The 21,937-nt window shown below is 35.0% G+C and overlaps 1 protein-coding gene across 14 annotated transcripts in view; it reads left to right on the forward strand.

Annotated features, from left to right (window-relative positions):
- The window catches only part of OSBPL8 (oxysterol binding protein like 8), a 160,399-nt gene that overhangs the window by 63,033 nt on the left and 75,429 nt on the right, over nt 1-21,937 (forward strand). For 3 of the 14 annotated variants that reach the window (XM_082740377.1, XM_082740370.1, XM_082740376.1), the window contains 3 exons: nt 876-914; nt 6,763-6,799; nt 17,068-17,205. In XM_082740377.1, coding sequence (XP_082596503.1) covers nt 876-914; nt 6,763-6,799; nt 17,068-17,205 — 214 coding nt within the window. The remainder of the gene's footprint in view (nt 1-875; nt 915-6,762; nt 6,800-17,067; nt 17,206-21,937) is intronic. The other 11 variants (XM_082740378.1, XM_082740379.1, XM_082740383.1 and 8 more) reach the window with 7 other exon arrangements.

Consider the following 21,937-nt stretch of genomic DNA (forward strand, 5'->3'; position numbering starts at 1 on the left):
TCTGGCCTAGGTAATAGTGAGAATTGAAGGACAGTAGAAGACATGAAGTAGAGATTGTCTCGGTGAATATCATCAGAACTTAATGACTTCATGAGATGTTGGGGGGAAAGAGTCTCAGATGATTTAAGGGTTTTTGTCTGAGTGAGAGAAAGATGCTACAATTGAAAGACTTGGGCAAATTGCCATGGAAGCTGGTTTCGGAGAGAAGCTACTGAGTGCTATTTTTGACTTAAAGATGCTTTCTAAAAACCACTTTTCCTGGTTTTAGAGCCCTTCCTTTTTTTTTTTTTTTTATAGATTTTAGAACCAGAAGTTATTTTGCGCTAATGTCTGAACATACAGGTAGCAATGTTTTGGAGTGAAGTTTTAGAGATGGGGTAGGACTTGGAAATCTTCTGAATAAAGGTGATAAATACACCTTGAGCATGAACACAATCTGCAGAAAAGGAGTAGATAGAGGAAATAAACAGTTGAGGACTGAGCACTGGTTATGGCCACTGACACTGACTTACTGAATGAGAAGAGTAGAGTCAGGAAAACAGGAAAGGGAAGGCAGAGGAGTAGAGTACTTTAGAAACCAAAAGAGGAGAAAGTTTACATAGGGAAAAGGCTGATAGAATTAAATACATGCAGAGAGGACTTCACAGATTGGCAGATTGACTGGAATTTCCCAAAGCCTCAGAGTTTTTTGTTGTTGTTTTTAAAAGGATTTGGTTTCCAGTGTAAACATATTGTTGCACTTTTTTGGGGGGTGGGGGGCTACTTCTTAAAAGATTAATGCAACTCTCAATTCATTTATACACTGGGTGCTTTCTAAATTCAGATTCAAGTATTTGACATTAAATCACTCCTGAGAAAATTTGTTTTTTTTTTAGATCTTGCCATATTCAGAAGTTGCTGAAGTTCAAGAGACAGTGAGTAATATATGGTGCTATCTTTGAAATGTTAACTTTTTTTATTTTTTGAGGATTTCAAGTTGGAGTCTTAAAATATATTTTCACTGTATTTTATTATAGATTATATCATTACACTAAGTAATTCATGTAGATTGAAAAGATCACTTTTAAAATGTTTTCATTCTTTCCAAAATGCGAATGGATTTAATTTTTTTTAACTGTAAAAATAATGCATACCAATGGGGGCATATTTAAACAATATAGAAGAATATAATAAATGAAGTTCTGCCTTCTAGAGGCAACCACTTTTAGTATTTTGGTGGCCTTTTTACTAAGTTTCTTCATATGTATATGTCTTACATATGAAATTTTATAAAAGTGGAGTCATAAAAACTTTTTTTTAACCTATTTTAAAAGTCAGCACATAATGAATGATGTTCAGTCAGTGGGAAAAAAACTTCAATGGCTACATAGTACATTGTATGAATGTATTATTTAATAATAGAATACTCTTTTAGATTACTCTAAGTGATATGATAAATATCTGTGGACAAATCTTTTTAAATATTTTGGGTGATCACTTTAGTGTACATCTGTAGAAGTGCATTTGCTGAATCAAAAGTCTGATTAGGTTATTTTAAAATAACTGCCTGGCAGACCAATTAATAATCTCTATCTAACAGTGATAAGCTCTAGTTCCTAGAAAAATATTTCTGTAAAATATCTCCTATAAAACCCAGGGATAAAATGTACACAATGTGTGTTTCGCAGTTGATTGCAAGAATATAAAAAGTTCAGCTGAGTGTAGAAAAAGGACTCCTGTAGGAAGAACAAACAAATCTCTGCTGTGTTTTAGATCTCTCACTGAAGACTCTTACTTCAAGGGCCAAAGATAACACTAAATAGAGCACTCTTGGGGTGTTTTATATAATCCTCCTTCCAAATTGTGGCTTCTGAGAGCCAGCTGCAGAAGGATTGCTTCTATCAACACAACTTGATTAACTATGTTGGGGGAAGAGGAGCAACTTGCCTGAAACTTTTTTTTTTTTTTTGAAACTTTATTTTCAAGTTGTAGCAAAGCTGTGATTTGGCTTAAGCTCAAAAGATGACTTGAGTCAAATCCATATGTATGTTAAGGGGGAGGTGCTGTGCAATGGAATCAGGCTTAATAGTTCTTATAGTATTGTTTCTGTGTTACAAAGTGGCCATCTGTCCTGAATTGCTTAGGACTAAAGGTTTTCCGAGGATGAAGGGTGTCATTATGAACTTCTACCTATTCATTTATACTTCTGAAAGACGGCAAGTTTTATGCTAATTATAGATGGTGTGGCAAGTATTTAGAAGTACATTAAGTAAAATCCCACTTTTGAATAATACTCTTTCTCTGAGGTTTGTCAACTAAATTCAGTAAAGATTTAGGTAATGGCTATATTTTATGCTTTTAGTTAAAATAGTTGTTAGCATACTAATTAATAATAAATAGAACAATTCTAGGCATGTTATTTTATCACTTTCACCCTATACTTTGTGCCCAAACAGAGAATCTGTGTATAGGAGAAAAAGACTGTTGAAATGGCTGTGTGGACATTGTTGAAGGGATAATGACAAATATGGTGTTATTCAGTTAGAGAAAATGTTTCTATCATATCTTTAATGGTCTTTCTTTGAAGAAGCTGAGGAAAAGTTCTGGGATTCTTTGAGTTTCATGTAATATTTTGGTTCTCTAACAAAAGCTGAGAAGAGTGGCTAGTTTTTTATTTTTTAAACTTTACAAGATACTTTAGTAGAGTGTTCCCCCATCAATAATTTCATATTGTCTTTAGTCATGTATTATACTACATGGAGCTGTACAAATTAGGCCCAGGTCCTAAAAGCCGTAAAAGTAAGAAGTGTAGTATGCCATTTAGCCATGCATACAAGTGTTATAAGTTACTTGGTAAAATTAATATATATCTTCAATTACTTATATCCCATTTCCCATTGGCATTACTTACAGGCAACTCTGGGAGGGTAATTTCATTTGTATTACAGTTTACTGTCTCTGTATCTGCAACATTCTGGGGAAGGTTTCTGAAGTCTTGTGTATTTTTTTTTTTTTAATTTTATTTCCACTTTTATTTAGAGTGTTTCAGCTTAATTCTTAGTTCTGTTGTTCCATTATAATGTATGTTTTCTGGTGCCTGTTCTTTTTTTCTGTCGCATTTTTAGTTTCCTGTGATTAGTCATTCAGTTCTTATACCCTACCTGTCACACATACTATAATTTATACTGTTTCTTGCCAGCCTGAACCTTTCTCTATACAGGTTTGTATGTCCAGTTGCCTACTTGATGGTTTGAGTTGGATGGCTAACGGATATTTCAAACTTAACCTGTCTCAAACTTAGCACTTCTGTTTCTTTCTGTAAACTAACCCTTCTCACTGTCTTTTCCATCTTAGTGAGAGTTCCATTCTTCCAGGTACTCAGACTGCAACTCTTTTTTTTTTTTTTTTAAGATTTTATTTGTTTATTTGACAGACAGAGATCACAAGTAGGCAGAGAGGCAGGCAAAGAGAGAGAAAGGGAAGCAGGCTCCCTGCTGAGCAGAGAGCCCGATGTGGGACTCGATCCCAGGACCCCGAGACCATGACCTGAGCCGAAGGCAGCGGCTTAACCGCTGAGCCACCCAGGCGCCCAGACTGCAACTCATATCATTTTGATTCCTTTAAACAAACAAACAAATACAACAACAACAACAACAACACTTCATACTTGTTCTGTTTGGAAATCCTGTTGGCTTTACTTTCAAAATATATTTAGAACTCACCTACTTCCTCTCACCCTCACTGCTACCACCTGATCCAAGTTTCCCTTCAACTCTCCCCTAGAGTATTACAGTAACTTCCTATTGATTATACTCTTGTCCCTCTAGTCCATTCTCAACATAGCAGCCAGAACAATCCTGTTAAAACATAATAAGATTATGTCACTCCTTTTCTCAGAAATCCAGTGGCTTCCTATCTCATTCAGAATAAAGCCAAGTCCTGACTAGGTTATACATAATATGGCCCCCCTTTACTTCTTTGACTTCATTTCCTACTACTCTCCTCCTTGTATTCCAGCCTCTCTGGACTTCTCACTATGCTCCGAGCCTTCCAGACTTGCTCCCATCTTACTCCTCAACTCTATACTTGTTCCTCTCTCTGCCTAGAATACTCTTCCCCTTCATGTCATTATGATAAACTCCCTCATTTTATTCAGTCAATTCTGTAGTGAAGTTTTCTTAGGCTACCCTATCTTAAATTATAACTCTCTCTTCCTTAACACTTCTTGTGTCCTTATTCTCTGCTTATTTTTTCTTTAGTTTTTATACTATATAATATGCAACACATTTTTACTTGTTTAGTATGTTATTGTACATCTCTCCCACTAGAACATAACTACCACAAAGGGCAAACTTTTTGTCTTTTTTGTTCACTGTTATATCCCTTGGTGCCTGAAATACCTGTCTATATAATAGGTACTCATAAATACTCGGATGGGGCCATCAGTGATAGGAATAGACAGTGTTTATTTTGATTCCTCAGTGTCTCAATATGAAAAAAATAGATTAATAGAATCAGATTTCTATGACAAACATGCTTGAAGTTATGTTGAAAGCATAATTTGAAACAAATACCAGAATTTGTAGCTATATGCTAGGGATTATTTTCTGGGAGCAAACAGGCAAGGAGTACAGCTGCAAAGAAGTTGATATAATGCTGTTAATTAACAGAATTTGAAAATATGTATGATCAAAGTGAACTTAATTGTTTATCCTAAATAGAAGACCAACTAAAAAACCTTTAGAAATGGTTTCTGTGGCCTTGTGAAATTAAATAGTCCCAGCTGTGCATATATGGTTAGAACTGTTGTTCTCCTTCAAGAAATTCATATTTAATAGTAAATCTAGGGAAATTAGTAATTATTCATACCAATACAAAAAGATATTTTTAGAGACTGTCTATGAAATACCTGTCAAGTCAGTTTCCTCCTTTCTGTTATATTAGTTATTTATTGGTATACAGCAAATTATCCAAAAATTGAGTGGCATAAAACAACAGTACTTGTTATTTTATAATTTCTGTGGGTCAGGAATCCAAGAGCAGTTTACTAGGTGTGTCTGACTCAAAAATCTCTCAAATGGTTGCAGTCAAGCCACTGGGGAGGCTGTGTGCTGCAGTCTCACCTGAAAGCTTGACCAGGTGGATGGAGGACAAGGAGGGCCAAGGCAGGAGATTTATTTACAAACTCAAGTAGTCAGTTGTTAACAGACATCATTCCTTCACCTCATGGGCCTACCTACAAGGCTGCCTCATGACTTTGCAGTTGGCTTTCCCCAAGGAGAGCGAGAGACTATAAATAAGATGGAGGTCATGGTCATTTTACTGTGTAATCTTGGAAGTAACATCCATTCACTTCTGCCATATTCTGTTCATTAGAAGTGTTTAAGTGAGTCCAAAATACTCTCTAAGAGAGGGGATTATACACAAAGACATGGGGATCACTGGAGCCTTTGTAGAGCTCTCCTGCCAAAAATACTTTAATCTTTTCCCACATGTTTGCTAGTTGTGGTAACGTGGCCATAAGTAACAGGGACTTGAGCACAATTAGTTCATTGTCATTATAGATGTATTTTTTAGTTTATCTGTGAAGTTGAAATCAGTTTATAGAAGAATGGGCAACTGCAGAAAAATGACTAGAGTAGATACCTTTAAAGGAGTTAAAACACAATTTTGAGCTTTAGGGAAGCAACAGGGCCAAGATTTTTCTGAAAGAGGCAAAGCAAACAACTACTACCTTTCTTTTTGGTCACAGATAATTGATTCCTTCATTCCCTTTAAATAAAAGCAAGCAATAATGTAATCAGTGGGAATTTTTTATTTTTGTTGTAACTTTAGTTTTGAGGTTACTATACTTGGTATTTGAGATGAAGGAAAGCTAAGGACTGTTTCTACCAAAGGAGACCAAAACACTTGTCCATAGGCAACATGTAACATAATCTCTGTAGGCAACATTTAGCATAATGTTCTATGTTAAAATAGTTACTAGACAAAAGGTCAGTAGTCTTTTACTGTTTCTTTTAGTTAATTGCAAGTTACTCATTTCAGAATTGGGTCTTCTTACTTCCTAAAGATCAGTAGGTCCATGTGCATTAATAGTTCCTATTTAGTGGCTCCTAAGAAAGTTTGTCTGACAATAAAATTTTATCAATTTATCATTCTAATCAATATTCCTCTGGTTTTTTGCCATTTGAGAGAAAATTTGTTCTACTTTATTGATGTCTTTGTAAAAGCTCTTTGCACAATGCTTGGCATATAATAAGCACTCGGTAAATGTTCCTTTCTTTTTATAGAAGAAACAGGCTGAATTTCTATGTAGAGTTAGTGCTTTCATGGCATGCAGAACTAATATTTAATAGTGCATGGGTGCTATAGATTTTAAAACCATTTAAATATGAAGAATGAGCAACTTTGGGCTTTTCCTTACATTTCTTAATAATTGTACCACTCCTAACCCATATCTTGAGTTAAAATTGAAAGTAATTTTTGATTTGAATAATTTTCAAAACAAAATACTTAGTTGATTTCATTTTTGTCTTTCCATCTTTGTTTTCCAAAATTTAAACAAATATTTGATAATGCTTAAGCCAACTTCTTTTTATGTGTGGCAAAGGAAATTCCTTGTGAATTATGATTATTAGGATTGATGTGCATGTGCTTTCTACTTATAAACTAATGCTTCTTTTCCTTGTCCTTTTGTTTCACTGCTGCTTCAATCCTGATGCATTTTGCTTCTTCCTGGTTTGGATTGTATTTGTTTGCTGCTCAATTACCCTGCATTTAAAGCTTCTTGGTGATAGCAAAGATGTCCTTGGGCCCTCAAGTAAGTAGCCAAAGTTTGAATCGCATATTTGGAGATATATTTTGCTGTGTACTTATAAAAGGCATACAGTATTTCTCTTTTGATTATTTAGTCATCTACTTTTCTTTCTAGGCACTGAAAAGCTGTCAGAGCCCATCTGAGATTGATAGTGTTTGTATATTTACTTCTTGATCATCTCAAGATGGATTATTTACTTAGCTAATTAGCTAATTCATAATTCAGGAACTCTTATAGTATTCCTTTGTACAATCATCATAAAGCATAGACTAGATTTCTTTGAGACTGGATATGGTTCAAGAAATTCACTATCATTTGAAAATGAAAACTTTTGTTTTTTCATAATCTTTACATAATAGATAATTTGGTTATGAAACACGTTTATTTGTACTTTGGGGATTTCATAAGTGAAACATGTTTCATCTAAGGGATTTATAAAATATACACATTAAATTTATGTCTGAATTAAAGGTTTTTTGACTACTGTTCTACCTTTGTGGAGGGATATATGATGAGTAAAACATGTGCCCTGCCCTAAAGAATCATGATAGTCTAGCAGGGGAGTTATACCCCCATTAATAGATAATTCCAGAGCATTGTAACAGAGGCACCTTTTGTATTGGAAAATCACAGAATTACTGAGGTGAAAGGAAGGAACCTCAGATATCATCTAATAAAGCATTAACTTTGTAGATACAGAGCCTGAAGCTAAGAACTTAAAGGATCAAGGGATTAGAGTTGGGTACTAGCCCAGTGTGTTCTTTCCTGGTTTTAAAACATCATAATGAAACCATCAGTTTGCTGAATTCAGATATGACCAAATAATTAAAATATTACTGTGTCATAAATCAGATAAAGATTTAAACTTTGGGGCATCTGGGTGGCTCAGTAGGTTAAGCCTCTACCTTCAGCTCAGGTTATGATCTCAGGATCCTGGGATTGAGCCTGCATCAGGCTCTCTGCTCAGCAGGGAGCCTGCTTCCCCTCTCTCTCTGCCTGTCTCTCTGCCTACTTTTGTGATCTGTCAAATAAATAAAATCTAAAAAAAAAAAAAAAAAGATTTAAACCTTATTGAATGGCAATGTAGAAATTATATTGATTTAGAAAGTTTTAGTGTTTATTCCTAAACAGTTACCTGACCATTGCAAGTCAGTTCACTGCTCTGGGGCTCATTTTTTCCCCCATTGGCTAAAGGAGACTGAGCAGGGTAACGGCAACCATTTTTCTAGTTGTAAAATTCTTTGGTATAGATTGGTTGCTGTTTGTCTCTAATACTGATTATAGTATGTATGTAATTTTTTTCTAAAAAGAGACTAAAGAATTATGTTAAAATTCCTTTTTTTTTTTTTAAAGATTTTATTTATTTATTTGTCAGAGAGAGAGTGAATGAGAGCGAGCACAGGCAGACAGAGTGGAAGGAAGAGTCAGAGGGAGAAGCAGGCTCCCTGCGGAGCAAGGAGCCCGATGTGGGACTCGATCCCAGGATGCTGGGATCATGACCTGAGCCGAAGGCAGCCGCCTAACCAACTGAGCCACCCAGGCGTCCCTGTTAAAATTCCTTTTAAAAGCAGCACCTACCTGGCTCAGTCCATAGAGCATGCCAATCTTGATTTGGGGGTTGTAAGTTCAAGCCCCATGTTGGGTATAGAGATTACTTTCAAAAAATTTCTTCTTATTATTATTATTTAAGATTTTATTTATTTGAGAGAGAGAGAGAGAGAGTGCACCCAAGCAAGGGGAATGGCAGGCAGAAGGAGAAGCAGATTCCCTGCTGAGCAAGGAGCCCAATGTGGGACTGAATCCCAGCATCCCGAATGTAGATATTACTTAAAAATAAAAATAAAATCTTTCTTAAAAATTCTTTTAAAAATTCATAATTGCAACAATTCATAGTATTTTAAATATATTGTTTATTTTATAACCAGCATTATTAGAATAGAAAAAAAGTTAAGATTTTATTTATTTGACAGACAGCGATCACAAGTAGGCAGAGACACAGACAGCAGGGAGGGGAAAGCAGGGTTCCTTCTAGCAGAGAGCCCAACGTAGGGCTCGATCCCAGCACCCCAAGATCACGACCTGAGCTAAAGGCAGAGGCTTAACCCACTGAGCCACCCAGGTGCCCCTAGAATAGTAGAAATTTTAAAAGTTGAAAAAAGTATATAGATATCAAAATATTTTTATGTTTTCTTGGCAGCCTAACTTGTGATACCCGAGTGGATTTTCCAATTACTTTAGTTACCTCATATATTTAAATGTTGGCTTAGGTGAGCTGATTGGCAGTACTGAACTGAAAAATAGAATTGAATTTTTAATACAAGTTAAAATGGTTCTGTTTTAGGAATTGGATTTTATAAATGGGGGTCTTTACTTACCACTTGGAATAGAAGAGATTTATTGTGATTATGTATTTTCTGCATACACAAATAAGACTATATAATATATATTAGAGATGAGTTTATATTATGCTCTGTTAACTATTAGAAGGTTGAAACTGTATATTTACTGGAGATCACATATCTTTTAGAGTGAAAAGTAATTTCATTAATATTAGGATCCATATTGAATGAAAAAACTATAATATATGCAAACATACTTAGATTCTTTAAGTGTTTGAGAAAAGGTACACCATGTGTAAGGGGAGTCTTATAGTTTACATAGAGATTACTTATGACTTTAATTATTTAACTTTATCTCAGCTTCCTTAAATTAAGTGCAAATACCAAACTATGAAGCTTAAAAAAATTCTTCAGATTTTTGTATTGATGAGTTGACTTAATAAAGTAAAGATGGTAATTATAGAATCATATTCTCCTTAGAAGTTACAGCTGGTATGTTACTTATGTTACTATTAATTATTCCAGCATGGTTGGTTTCTACTATACTTAAGATAATAATGCAACATGAATAGCAAAGTAGGTTACTTTATTTCCACTATAAAGTAGAACCAGAAGAGGGCACTATTATGCTATCTTGAGTAAGTAAGAGAATTGTGTCAGAAAGTATTCTGGAATCATGCAGTGATTTGAAAACAAAGTGAATGCCCTTCTTGAGCTTACATTCAAATAGTCTAAGATTGTACAAATGATATAGGACATCAAAGTGATTTTTTATATTTTGCAAATCCTATCATCTGCATAGTTGTTAATGTTCACAAATGGGGTAAGAGAATAGGAAAAAAAATCATAAATTTTTTCTGAATATACAGTATACGTTCTATATTGCTCTTTCTTTATACTCTCACTTCAACATTCTCAAAATCATAAATAGTAATACCTCAACTAGTAAGAAATTAGAGATAGATGCAACTAAATTTGCACTTCTCAAACTATTTTCTTTAGATACCTGTTACTGAATGAATACTGAAACATACTTTAATTCTATTAGTTGTTCTTCTCATAATGTATTTTAAATTAGCCTAAAATGTACTGATGAATCATCCAGTGAGTATGTGTTGACTTACCACTCAAGAACATGAATCTTTAAAATCCCTCATATTCAACCATGTGCTCCCTCTGTCCCTGTTGCCTGCCCCCAAGAAGTGATGACTAGATTTTATGTTTTATCATTTGCTTTTTTAAAAAATGTATTTTTTGAGATTTTTGAATTCCATATGTATCACTAAGTTTTGCTTGGTTAATTTTTTTTTTAAGATTTTATTTATTTATTTGACAGACAGAGATCGTAAGTAGGCAGAGAGGAAGGCAGAAAGAGAGGAAGGGAGGCGGGCTCCCTGCTGAGCAGAGAGCCAGATGTGGGGCTTGATCCCAGGACCCCGGTATCATGATCTGAGCCAAAGGCAGAGGCTTTAACCCACTGAGCCACCCAGGCGCCCCTTGCTTGGTTAATTTTATGAGTGATATCATGCTGTATGTCATATTCTAGAACTTGTTTTTTTGTGTTAATATTGTTTTGGGGTATACCTACAGATCATTACTTTTCGGTGCTGTAAGCTATTCCATTATATGCATATCTATAAATCCATTTTATTTTCAGTTTATGAATATTTAAGTTGTTTTGATTTTTGCTCTTATGAACATTCTTGTTGTCTCTTGATAAATGCATGTAAGAGTACTATTTCTAGGTATAAACCTAAAAGTGGAATTGTTGGACACATAGGGTATGCTGAAATTCAATTTTATAAGGTAGTTCCATATTGTTCTCCAATATGCTTGTATCAGTTTATTCTCCAGCAGCAGTGCTTAAAATGTCTCATTGATTCCCATCCCTATCAGCATTTGGTGTTATCAGACTTACTAATTTTTGTCAGTTTTACTGAGTTTAAAATATTTACCTCATTGTGATCTTAGTTTGTCTTTTTCTGGTTACCAAAGAGGATGAACATCTTTGTGTATATTTATTGGCCATTTGCATTTCTTCTTTCATGAACTCACTGTTCGTGTCCACCCTGCCCCCATTTTCCTTTTTCTTTAATTAAAAATCTTTTTTTGTGTTGAGATACAGTTGACATATTTATATTAGTTTCAGGTATACAGTGATTATTCAGTATTTGTATATTTTGCAAAATGGTCACCACAGTAAGTCTAGTTATCATCCATTACCATACATAGTTACAGATCTTATTTTCTTATGATGAGAACTTTTAAGATTTATTCTCTAAGCAACTTTCAAATATGTAGTATAGCATTAACTAGCTATAGTCATCATGCGGTACATTTCATTCACATGACTTACTTATTCTGTAACTGAAAGTCTGAAACCCTTTGATTCCCTTCACCCATTTTGCTCGCTCACTACCCTCCTTTTTGTGTCTGATCTAGGAACTCGGTTTGGTTTTGTTTTTTAAGAGTTTTTTAATTTATTTGACAGAGATCACAAGCAGGCAGAGAAGTAGGCAGAGAGAAAGCGGGAAGCAGGCTCCCTGCTGAGCTGAGTGCCCGATGTGGGGCTCGATTCCAGGACCCTGAGATCATGACCTGAGACAAAGGCAGAGGCTTAACCCACTGAGCCACCCAGGCGCTCTGGAACTTGGTTTTTGAACTTGGATCATACCATATTTGTCTTTCTCTGTCAGACTTACTTAATTTAACATATTTCCCTCAAGGTTCATCCACATTATGAATGGCAAAATTTCATTCTTTAAGGCTGAGTAGTAGTCCATTCATTTGTCATTGGCACATAGGTTGTTTCCATGTCTTGGTTATGGTAAATAATACCTTGCTATGGTGAACATAAGGGTACATTTATCTTTTCAAATTTCTGTCTTCATTTTCTTTTTTTTTTTTTTCTTTTTTTCTTTTTTAAAGATTTTATTTATTTATTTGACAGACAGAGATCACAAGTAGGCAGAGAGGCAGGCAGGAGAGGGGGGAAGCAGGCTCCCCGCTGAGTAGAGAGCCTGACGTGGGGCTCGATCCCAGGACCCTGGGATCATGACCCGAGCCAAAGGCAGAGGCCTTAACCCACTGAGCCACCCAGGTGCCCCTGTGAATATATTTCTTGCCAGACTGTGGATTTGAGGGCAAGAATGATTTTTATCCATGTTTATAACCTAGGCACTCAGGTCTCTCTGTCTTCATTTTCTTCAGAAAATTATATGGAAGCTGAATTGCTAGATTGTATGATAGTTTCTATTATTAACTTCTTGAGGACCTTCCATGATGTTTTCCATAGTGACTACAACAATTTACATACCCAGCAACTGTGCACAGGCAGTCAGGTTTCTCCATATCCTTGCCAACACTTGATATTTCCTTTCTTTTGGATAATAGCCATTCTGATAGGTGTGAGAATATAGCTCATTATGGTTTTGATTTGCATTTCTCTGATGATTAGTGATGTTTAGCACCTTTTCATGTACCTGTTGGCCATTATTTCTCTGGAAAAGTGTTATTCAGACCTTCCACCCACTTTTAAGTCAAATTGTTTTTTGCTGATGAGTTGTGTAAGTTGATGTATTTTGGACATTAACCCCTTATGAGATACATGACTTCCAAGTATTTTCTCCCATTCAGTAGGATTCCTTTTCGTTTTGTTGGTGGCTACTTTTGTGGTGCAGAAGCTTTTTAGTTTGATGGGGTCCTGTTGTTTATGTTTGCTTTTGTTGCCTCTGCTTTTGGTGTCAGATCCAAAAAACCATCACTAAATCTAATGTCAAGGAGCTTATTGCCTGTGTTTTCTTTTTTTTTTTTTTTCCTTAAAGATTTTATTTATTTATTTGACACAGAGAGATCACAAGTAGGCAGAGAGAGAGAGGGGGAAACAGGCACCCGGCTGAGCAGAGAGATCGATGCAGGACTCGATCCTAGGACTTTAAGATTATGACCTGAGCCGAAGGCAGAGCTCAACCCACTGAGCCACCGAGGTGCCCCACCTGTGTTTTCTTTTAGGTGTTTTAGGGCTTCAGGTCTTACATTGAAGTCTTTGCTCCATTTTGAGTTAATTTTTGAATATGAGGTTGGGTAGTGGTCCAGTTTCACTCTTTTGTATGTGGCTGTCCATTTTCCCTAGTACTACTTATTGAAGAGACTGTCCTTTTCCCCATTATATATTCTTGGCTCCTTTGTCATAAGTTAATTTGACCATACATGCATAAGTGTATTTTGGGGCCCTCTGATCTATTCTATTGTGTCTTGTTTTTATGCTAGTAACATACTGTTTTGATTACTTTGATTACTGTTTTGCTTAGCTCTCTTTTATAGTTTGAAACCAGGGAGCATGATGCCTTTAGCTTTGTTCTTCTGTTTCAAGATTATTTTGATTATTCAGGGTCTTTTGAGTCTCCATACAAATTTTAGAATTTTTTGTTTTATTTCTATGAAAAATGCCACTGGAATTTAAAAAAAATTTTTTTTTAAGATTTCATTTATTCACTTTAGAGAGAGAGCGCATGCATAAGCTACAGGAGGAGTAGAGGAGGAGGGAAAAGGAGTGGGGAAAGAATCCCAAGCTCAGCATGGAGCGTGATGTGGGGCTCGATCTCATGACCTGAGCTGAAATCAAGAGTTGAACACTTAACGGACTGAGCCATGTAGGCACCCTGCCATTGATATTTTAGTAGGAGTGGCATTCAATCTGTGGGTTGCTTTAGGTAGTATGGATATTTTAAGAGTCTCATGCTCTACCGACTGAGCTAGCCTGGCACCTAGTATGGGCATTTTAACTATTAATTATTCCAGTCCATAAGCATAGACTGTCTTTCCATTTATTTGTGTCTTCAGTTTTTTTTATCACTGTCTTATAGTTTCCAGTGTATAGGTCTTTAATTTCCTTGGTTAAATGTATTCCTAGGTATTTTATGCTTTTTCATATATCCCTAAACTTTTCTATTGAATTGTTGGTTTTTTCCCAATTGATTTATAGGATTATTATTATTATTATTTTAACATTCTGGATACCAACGCTTTGTTAATTGTATATGTTGCAAATATCCTGTTTTTCTTCTTAACTTTTTATGGTACCTTTTGATTAAAATCTTAATTTTAATATAGTAGAATTTATCAGTTCTTTGTTTTTTGGATAATGCTTTGTTGTGTCTTTTTCAGGGAGTCATTCCCTACCAAGTTATGAAGATACTCTTTATATATTTTCTTCTAAAAGGTTTTAGGTTTTGCTTTTTATATTTATGTCTGTAATTTTTGTAAAACTATTCTTTGTGCATGGTATGAGGGTAGGACCTAATTTTCCAATAATCAGTTTTCCTAGTATCATTAATAGAGTAGTCTTTTTTGTTCCCTACCTCTTTTGTATGTCTAGGCTCAACATATGCAGGGGTTTGATTATGAGAGCTCTCTGTTATGTTCTTTAGGTCAGATTGTCTCTTCCTACATCAGTACAATACTTCTTTTTTTTTTCCTGACAGATTACCAGTAGGCAGAGAGGTAGGCCGGGGGGAGGGGGAGGGGGAAGCAGGCACCCCGCTGAGCAGAAAGCCCAATGCAGGACTCGATCCTAGGACTTTAAGATTATGACCTCGATCCCAGGACCCTGGGATCATGACCTGAGCTGAAGGCAGAGGCTTTAACCCACTGAGCCACCTGGGCGCCCTAATACCATACATTTTTAATTTCACTAAGGATTTTTAGGAATTAAATGGATCTTGGGTTTAGTAACCAAAGGAGCTGCTATTTACTTTATGATAATGAAGTTTTATAAAATATAAAGTTTGTTGATGGGTTCCTTTGGCAAGATTCTATTGAGCACCTTCACTATGCCAGAACCTTACTGGGATTGAGGATTTATGCAAGTATAAAGCAAACAAAACTCTCTTCTTATGGCACTTATGGAGCTTATGGTCAAACAGGGAAGGCAGACAATAAACAAACAAATGGTATAATTTCAGACAGTGATAAGAGCTACAATGCAGATCATGTTCAATGAAGTGATAGTTACAATTGCGGCAGAGCGCACAATAACCAAAAAAAATTTACAAGTTGTATTGGGAACTTATTTATCACAAGTACCATGAAGAGCTTTTCTGAAGAGATTACATTTGAACACAGATAACAAATGATGAGAGGGGTCAATAGTGTGAAAGTCTAGGGTAGGAGTTTTCCAGGTAGAAGGAACCAGAGAGTTAAAGGCCCAGAGACTGGGGCAAAATGTCATGTTTTGAAGAATACCAAGGCCATTGTAGCTAGAGCCAAGTAACTAAAGAGGAGTGTAGTAAAGAATGAGATTGAAAAGGTAACGGGGGGGAGGGAGGACAGCCACTTCAGAGTTCTTAAGCCATGGAATTTATTGCAAGTATAGTGGAAAGCCATTGAGGATATTTCTGCATGGTGCAGATCTCATTGATGATTTACAAAGATTGTTCAGGCTTCTACGTAGAGAATGAATTCTGCACAAACAAGGAGCAAGACAGTAAGTTTGGAGACTAAGTAAAAATCTGTTGCTGTGATCCAGTGGGAAAGCAACGGAGGTTCAGAACAGGGTGGTAGTTGCGGAAGAGGGGAGAAATAAAAGGATTTTGGATAAATTTTGAAGGTAGACTGCAAAGATTGCACAGATGAATTGGATGGGAAACATGAAAGAAAGAGGGAAAATAGAAGACTATATCTAAGGTTTTTGGCTTAAGAATGGGGAGGGGAGGAAAATAATAATTCCACTAACTGTGGTGCAGGAGAGGCAGGTTTGGAGAATTAGCAGAATCAAGAATTATGCTCTGGGTAAATTTGAGATGCCTATTAAATCAGAGAGGTTATTTTAAGGCAGGTGATTGGACAAGAGATATAAATTCAGGAGTGTATAGATTCTTTTTTTATGGACTTGATGGGAACATAAGTTTTTTATATCTTGGGTGTTAAGGGGAGGTTTTTTTTTTATTTTTCACTGAAATTTATAGGGCTAAAATATAATTTTTAAATGATTTGAATTTAAAGCAGTTGATTTAGAAGATATGGTGATAAAAATGTGAACATGAAATTCTGGTTAAGTTAAAAATTAAATCTATAGTGAAGACAGAATTATTCTCCAGATAAACCTAAAGTTTTTGTAGGCAGAAAGCACAGAAATGTAAAATGAAAGGACATGGAGACCTTAGGGTACTGTGGATTTGGTCACAATTTACCCTATTCATTCATTGAGTATGTTTCTCTTTTCTGTCCTCTCTGCATCTGGGCATTGTTTATCTTTATTAGTAGCTTGGCTGGATAGGTGAATAACAGCCTCAAACACTATTTAAATTGATTATTGGAGCAGCGTACTTTTAAGAGATTAGACTTTGGAAGCAAATGCTGAGTTGGACATCCTATCTCTATTACTTAGTCTTAAGCAAGACAGTCTCTCAATGAACCTCAAGTTTTTCTATCTCTAAAACAGAAATCATACCTACTTTTCAGGAAAATTAGAAATTCTAGTGAATGTAAATATTTTATTTTGCTGTTAATTCGTATTTTTTTCTGATTACTAATGAAGTTTGACTCTCTTCATGTATTTCTTGACCATTTGTATTTATTTTATGAAATGTGTCTCTTGTTTATTGCTGTATTGGCAAACATAAAGAGTTAATAGAACAATGAAAGGTCCATAGTAATCTGGGAGTGCCTTTCATTATCAGTTGACTGTGTATTTTCATTTTTATAATGTCTATATTTTGTGTAATTTGACTCTCGCATACCTATCAATTTCTCTTGGATTGATGGCAAACTACAATTAAAAGAACAAAGCAATTAAGCAAATTAAAGTATGGAATTGGTAAAATGAATATAACCATTGAGGCTGTTTCAGTCTTAGTTCTAGTCCCTGTTATTAAGTATGCCATTTTGTAAATTATAACAGAAGTACTAATTCTTTTTTCTTCTTTCCTTGAGCTGTGGTAGCAAATAGTGACGAATCTCAACTTCTGACACCAGGAAAGATGAATCAGCGCCAAGGGAAAGAAGCTTATCCAACGCCAACCAAAGATTTTTATCAGCCATCTTTCAGTCCAGCAAGTCCTCATAGTCAGGGTAAGAAATTGTGCTTTTAATTTTATTGTTGTTTTAAGGGGAGAATGACATTTTAGGTCTACCATAACTTTTTTCTTGTTTTGGTTTTATGGTGTTCTTTTTGTTTTGGTCATCCATTATACCCTTGAAATGAGTTTATTTCCCTTTAAAGTCCTTTTAATTCCTCTTATATTATCCGGTGTACTTGGTTAAGTTATACTTTTTGTCTAATTGAGTGACTCTCATACTTTGTTTTCTCAAGACTGCTTTACAATGTTAAAAGCTATTGGAGATCTCAGAGAACTTTTATATGGGTTAACCTATTGATATTTATTGTAAATTAGAATGAAGAAATTTTAAATATGTTTTAATTCATTTATAATTATAATAAACCCATTACAGGTTAATATGAATAACATTTTTATTAAAAAACAGCTATGTTCCTCCTTCCCTTTTCCTAAAAAAAAAAAAAAATTGCTCAAATTTGGCACTTTTGACATTTTGGGCTGGATAATTCTTTGTTGTGGGGGGCTGTCATGTGTCTTGTGGGATATTTAGCAGCATCTTTGGCCTCTACCCACTAGATGATAATAGCATTTTCCTCAGTTGTATACAACCAGAAATAGCTATAGACTTTGCCACATGTCCCAAATTATCTTTGGTTGAGAATTACTGTCATATAATTTTTGCAAATCTCTTTAATATATAGCTAAAGAAAAGACACCTGCATTTTCATATCTGCTTGTGCAGTTCATCTGTTAGGATGTGATGATTTGATTGAAGTATATGAATAAAATCCAGCCTCAGACATACATTTAGTCAGAAAAGGGAGGATTACATTAAGAGCTTGATACATAATTGCAGATAGTCTTTTTTGATACTACACCAAAATTTGACAAGTGGTAGTTTTTTAAATACTGTTTGCAAGATGGAATCTGAAACATATCAATAATTTTTCATACTTTCATAAAGTCCATTGATCTATCTTGAACTTTGAATGGCTTTTTACTCATGCATGATTTTTTAACATCATGCATTAATCATTTGGGAAGTAGTTGCTTACTGAATTATGCATATCTATTAAGTGGTGACACATTTTAAAATACTATACGAAGATGTGCTTTAAGCATATTTCCCTTGTCATACAGAGTATTAAAACCACATGTACTCAAGGTTTAAGATTAATAATATTTAGTGTTTCATCAAGAACATCTATAAGTGAAATGGGCCTTTTACTTTAAGTGAATGGCAGTGAAAAAGTCAGTGACTACTACAGTTGGGTACTTCTGCCTTGATATGTGTTAAGGTGCCAGCAGTTTTACCCAACATTGCTTTTGTACCCTCAGTACAAATGTCAACACAATGAATATGTATTATGGAACAGTTTTGACCTTGCAGACTCTCTAAAAGAGTCTTGGGGACTCCCAGGGATTATGGATCTCACTTCCTAATTCATAATTGATGAATTTGGTATATTGAATTCTGCTTCTTAGTAAAGTTTATTTAATCAGATGCTTTGAACTCTTGTACTACAATAGCCATGGTGGAAAGACTTCTGCTTTTAAAACTGAGCACTTAAATTTGGTGTTTGAAAGCTAATAAACACTGATGTGTCTGTTTTTATGCCAATATCATGCCATTTTGATTACCATAGCTGCTTTATAGTTTGAAACCAGGGAGCAAGATATCTTCAGCTTTGTTCTTCTTTTTCCAGATATTTTGATTATTCAGGGTCTTTTATGGTTCTATACAAATTTTAGAATGTTTTGTTCTCTTTCTGTGGAAAAGTGCCATTGGAATTTTTTTCTTAAAGATTTTATTTAAAAGAGAGAGCATTGCAAGGGGTGGGGAGGAGCAGAGGGTGAGGGAGAGAGAGGGCAAAAAGAGTCCCAAGCAGGCTCCACTTTAAAATACTTTATAAAATATAAATATAAATATAAAATATTATAAAAATAAAATACACCCAGTACTTTAAAAAATTTAATTTGGAGTCTTAACTATCACAGTATCTCTGTATAATTAGTCAGCTTTTGGTGTCATGACTTTATATTATTTTTTGAAGATTTTATTTATTTGAGAGAGAGCACGCATGCACGCAAGCTGTGGGAAGAGGCAGAGGAAGAGGGAGAAGCAGACTTTCCTAGAGCAGGGAGCGTGACGTGGGCCTCGATCCCAGGACCCTAGGATCATGACATGAGCCAAAGGCAGACAGCCTTTTTTTTTTTTAAGATTTTATTTATTTATCAGAGAGAGAGAGGGGGAGAGAGCGAGCACAGGCAGACAGAATGGCAGGCAGAGGCAGAGGGAGAAGCAGGCTCCCTGCTGAGCAAGGAACCCGATGTGGGACTCGATCCCAGGACGCTGGGATCATGACCCGAGCCAAAGGCAGCTGCTTAACCAACTGAGCCACCCAGGCGTCCCGGCAGACAGCCTTTTAACTGACTGAGCCACCCAGGTGTCCCAGTGGTGTTGTGACTTTTTGAATTATTTTTTGAAAGTAAGATTTAGTTACTTCTTTTTAGATGAATATTAGTTGGTAAATAGTAAGTTACATGATCATTTTCTACTTTATTTCAGTGGAAAATGTTTTCCTAGTCAAGTGGTTGTTGGAAAATTTTTATTTACCATTGTTGGAACTGGAAAAAACTTTATATAAAAACAAAAATAATGACTATGTTAACGTTTATTAAGTAGTTGTTGAATATATTTTGGAAAGTTAGCATCTTTGTTGCCAAAGTGCTTTTTGAAGCTTGAAAGTGGATATATGGTACACATTGGTATAAATAACCTTCATTAAAGGATGTAGCTTATGTGGTTTTTCCATTCTGTGCACCACAGTTTTGACTGTAATAGTTTCATCTAATTCATTTATCTGTGTACTAGAATATTTAGAAGAATTATTTAATTTCAGACTTAGTGAAGCAAGAAAAAGGTTAGTTACTAATAATTAAAACTACCCTCATTTATACTTATTATGAACATTTTCAGGCAAATGGAATTTGAGAGAATAGTACAGTGAACACTAATATACCATTAGGTAGATTTAAGAAATTATTAACTTTTTTTCATATTTGTTTCATTTATTTGAGGGTAAGGCTGGAATATTTAGAATAAGTTACAGATCTCATGATGTTGCACCCCAAAATACGTAATGCAGTTAAGAACCTTTTTCTTACATAACCACTAAAGCCTCTATTTAACAGAATTAGTGATAATTACTTAATATAGACTGATACCTAGTCTATACTCCGATTTCCTCAGTTCTCACATCTTTTAACAGTGGGCTTATTACACAGTAGGCTGATCCAAAAAAGGTTCATAGATTGTGTTTGATTGTTATATCATTGTATTTCCTTTAATCCCAAAGAGTCTCCTTGTTTACTTTTATTTTTTCTTGTTGTTACTGACTTTTTTTTTTTTTAATAAAACTTCATCAATGTTCCTATGGGATGTTTGATTTTTTACATTGGGTCACCTTATTGCAGGATTATTTAATTTGTTTTCCTATCTTCTATATATTCTGTAAACTGAAAGTTAAATGCAACATTGATTACATTCAGATTGAATATATTTGGGGAGATTATTTTGTAGGAGATGTGTATTGTGTGGGAATGTATGCTGTATTACGTGAGAATTCGCCTCATGTTTGATTGTCTCACTGTTAGTGACTTAAGATTAATCAGTAGATTCAGGTGGTAACAGCCTTATCCTCTTCATTGAAAATTGCATGCTTTCTTCCCTTCTGACCCTAAAGTAAAATAGATCAGTTGGCACCTGGTAAATAGTCTTTTTCCCCATCAGCTTTTTCCTTAAATGTGTAAGCACCCTTTGATGACCATTTAATCAGTTAAAATATTAGGAGTTGAAAATGGTGATTTTCTAATGAAAATGGTGATTTTCTAATTTTGTCATTCTTTTTACATTTGTTACTAAAATTTTTCTATAAAGAAAAAATAATTGTCATAGAGTTGCTTGGTAAACATTGAAATATAGTTCCTATAGGAAAGGCAAGATAAACGGTTGTTTCTTCTCGAGAACCTGTTTTTAGATTGAAGAGATGATGTAAAGTTTGTTTCCAGTGGTGACACATAAATTTTTTGGCACTTAAGATTTTTTTTTTTTAGGATTTTATTTATTTGACAGAGAGAGATCTCAAGTAGGCAGAGAAGCAGGCAGAGAGAGAGGGGGAAGCATGTTCCCTGCTGAGCAGAGAGCCCGATGCAGGGCTTGATCCCAGGACCCTGAGATCGTGAGCTAATCTGAAGGCAGAGGCTTTAACCCGCTGAGCCACCCAGGCACCCCTAAGGGTTTTTTTAATATGATAAAGAACTTCATACCTTTTAATATATTCATTGTATTTCAATTATTGGTAAAATGCAGATGACAGTAGTACCTAGCACTAGGTACTATTATAAGGCTTAAAATGTTAATACATATGAAAAGTCTAGAACATAGCTTGGTAAATAATAACCATTCATGACAGCTGATTTAATAAATAACAATTATTACTATTATTATTTTAAATAAATGATTCTTTGGGGTTGAAAGCTGATACTTCAGTTGTTGTACTTAAGCATCTTACAGAGGCTTATTTAGAGATTCCTTCAGAATGGATGCCCATGTGAACCTCTCATTTACAAAAATAAAGCAGTTGCAGTGTCAGTTATATCTTTATTTGCACCTGAATGTTTCTGTATTAATTATGGGTAAGTTAATATTTGTGGAGTGAATTACATACCAGATGTTCTTATTT

Source organism: Mustela nivalis (genome assembly GCF_964662115.1).
Source record: "Mustela nivalis genome assembly, chromosome: 7".
Lineage (NCBI taxonomy): Eukaryota > Metazoa > Chordata > Mammalia > Carnivora > Mustelidae > Mustela > Mustela nivalis.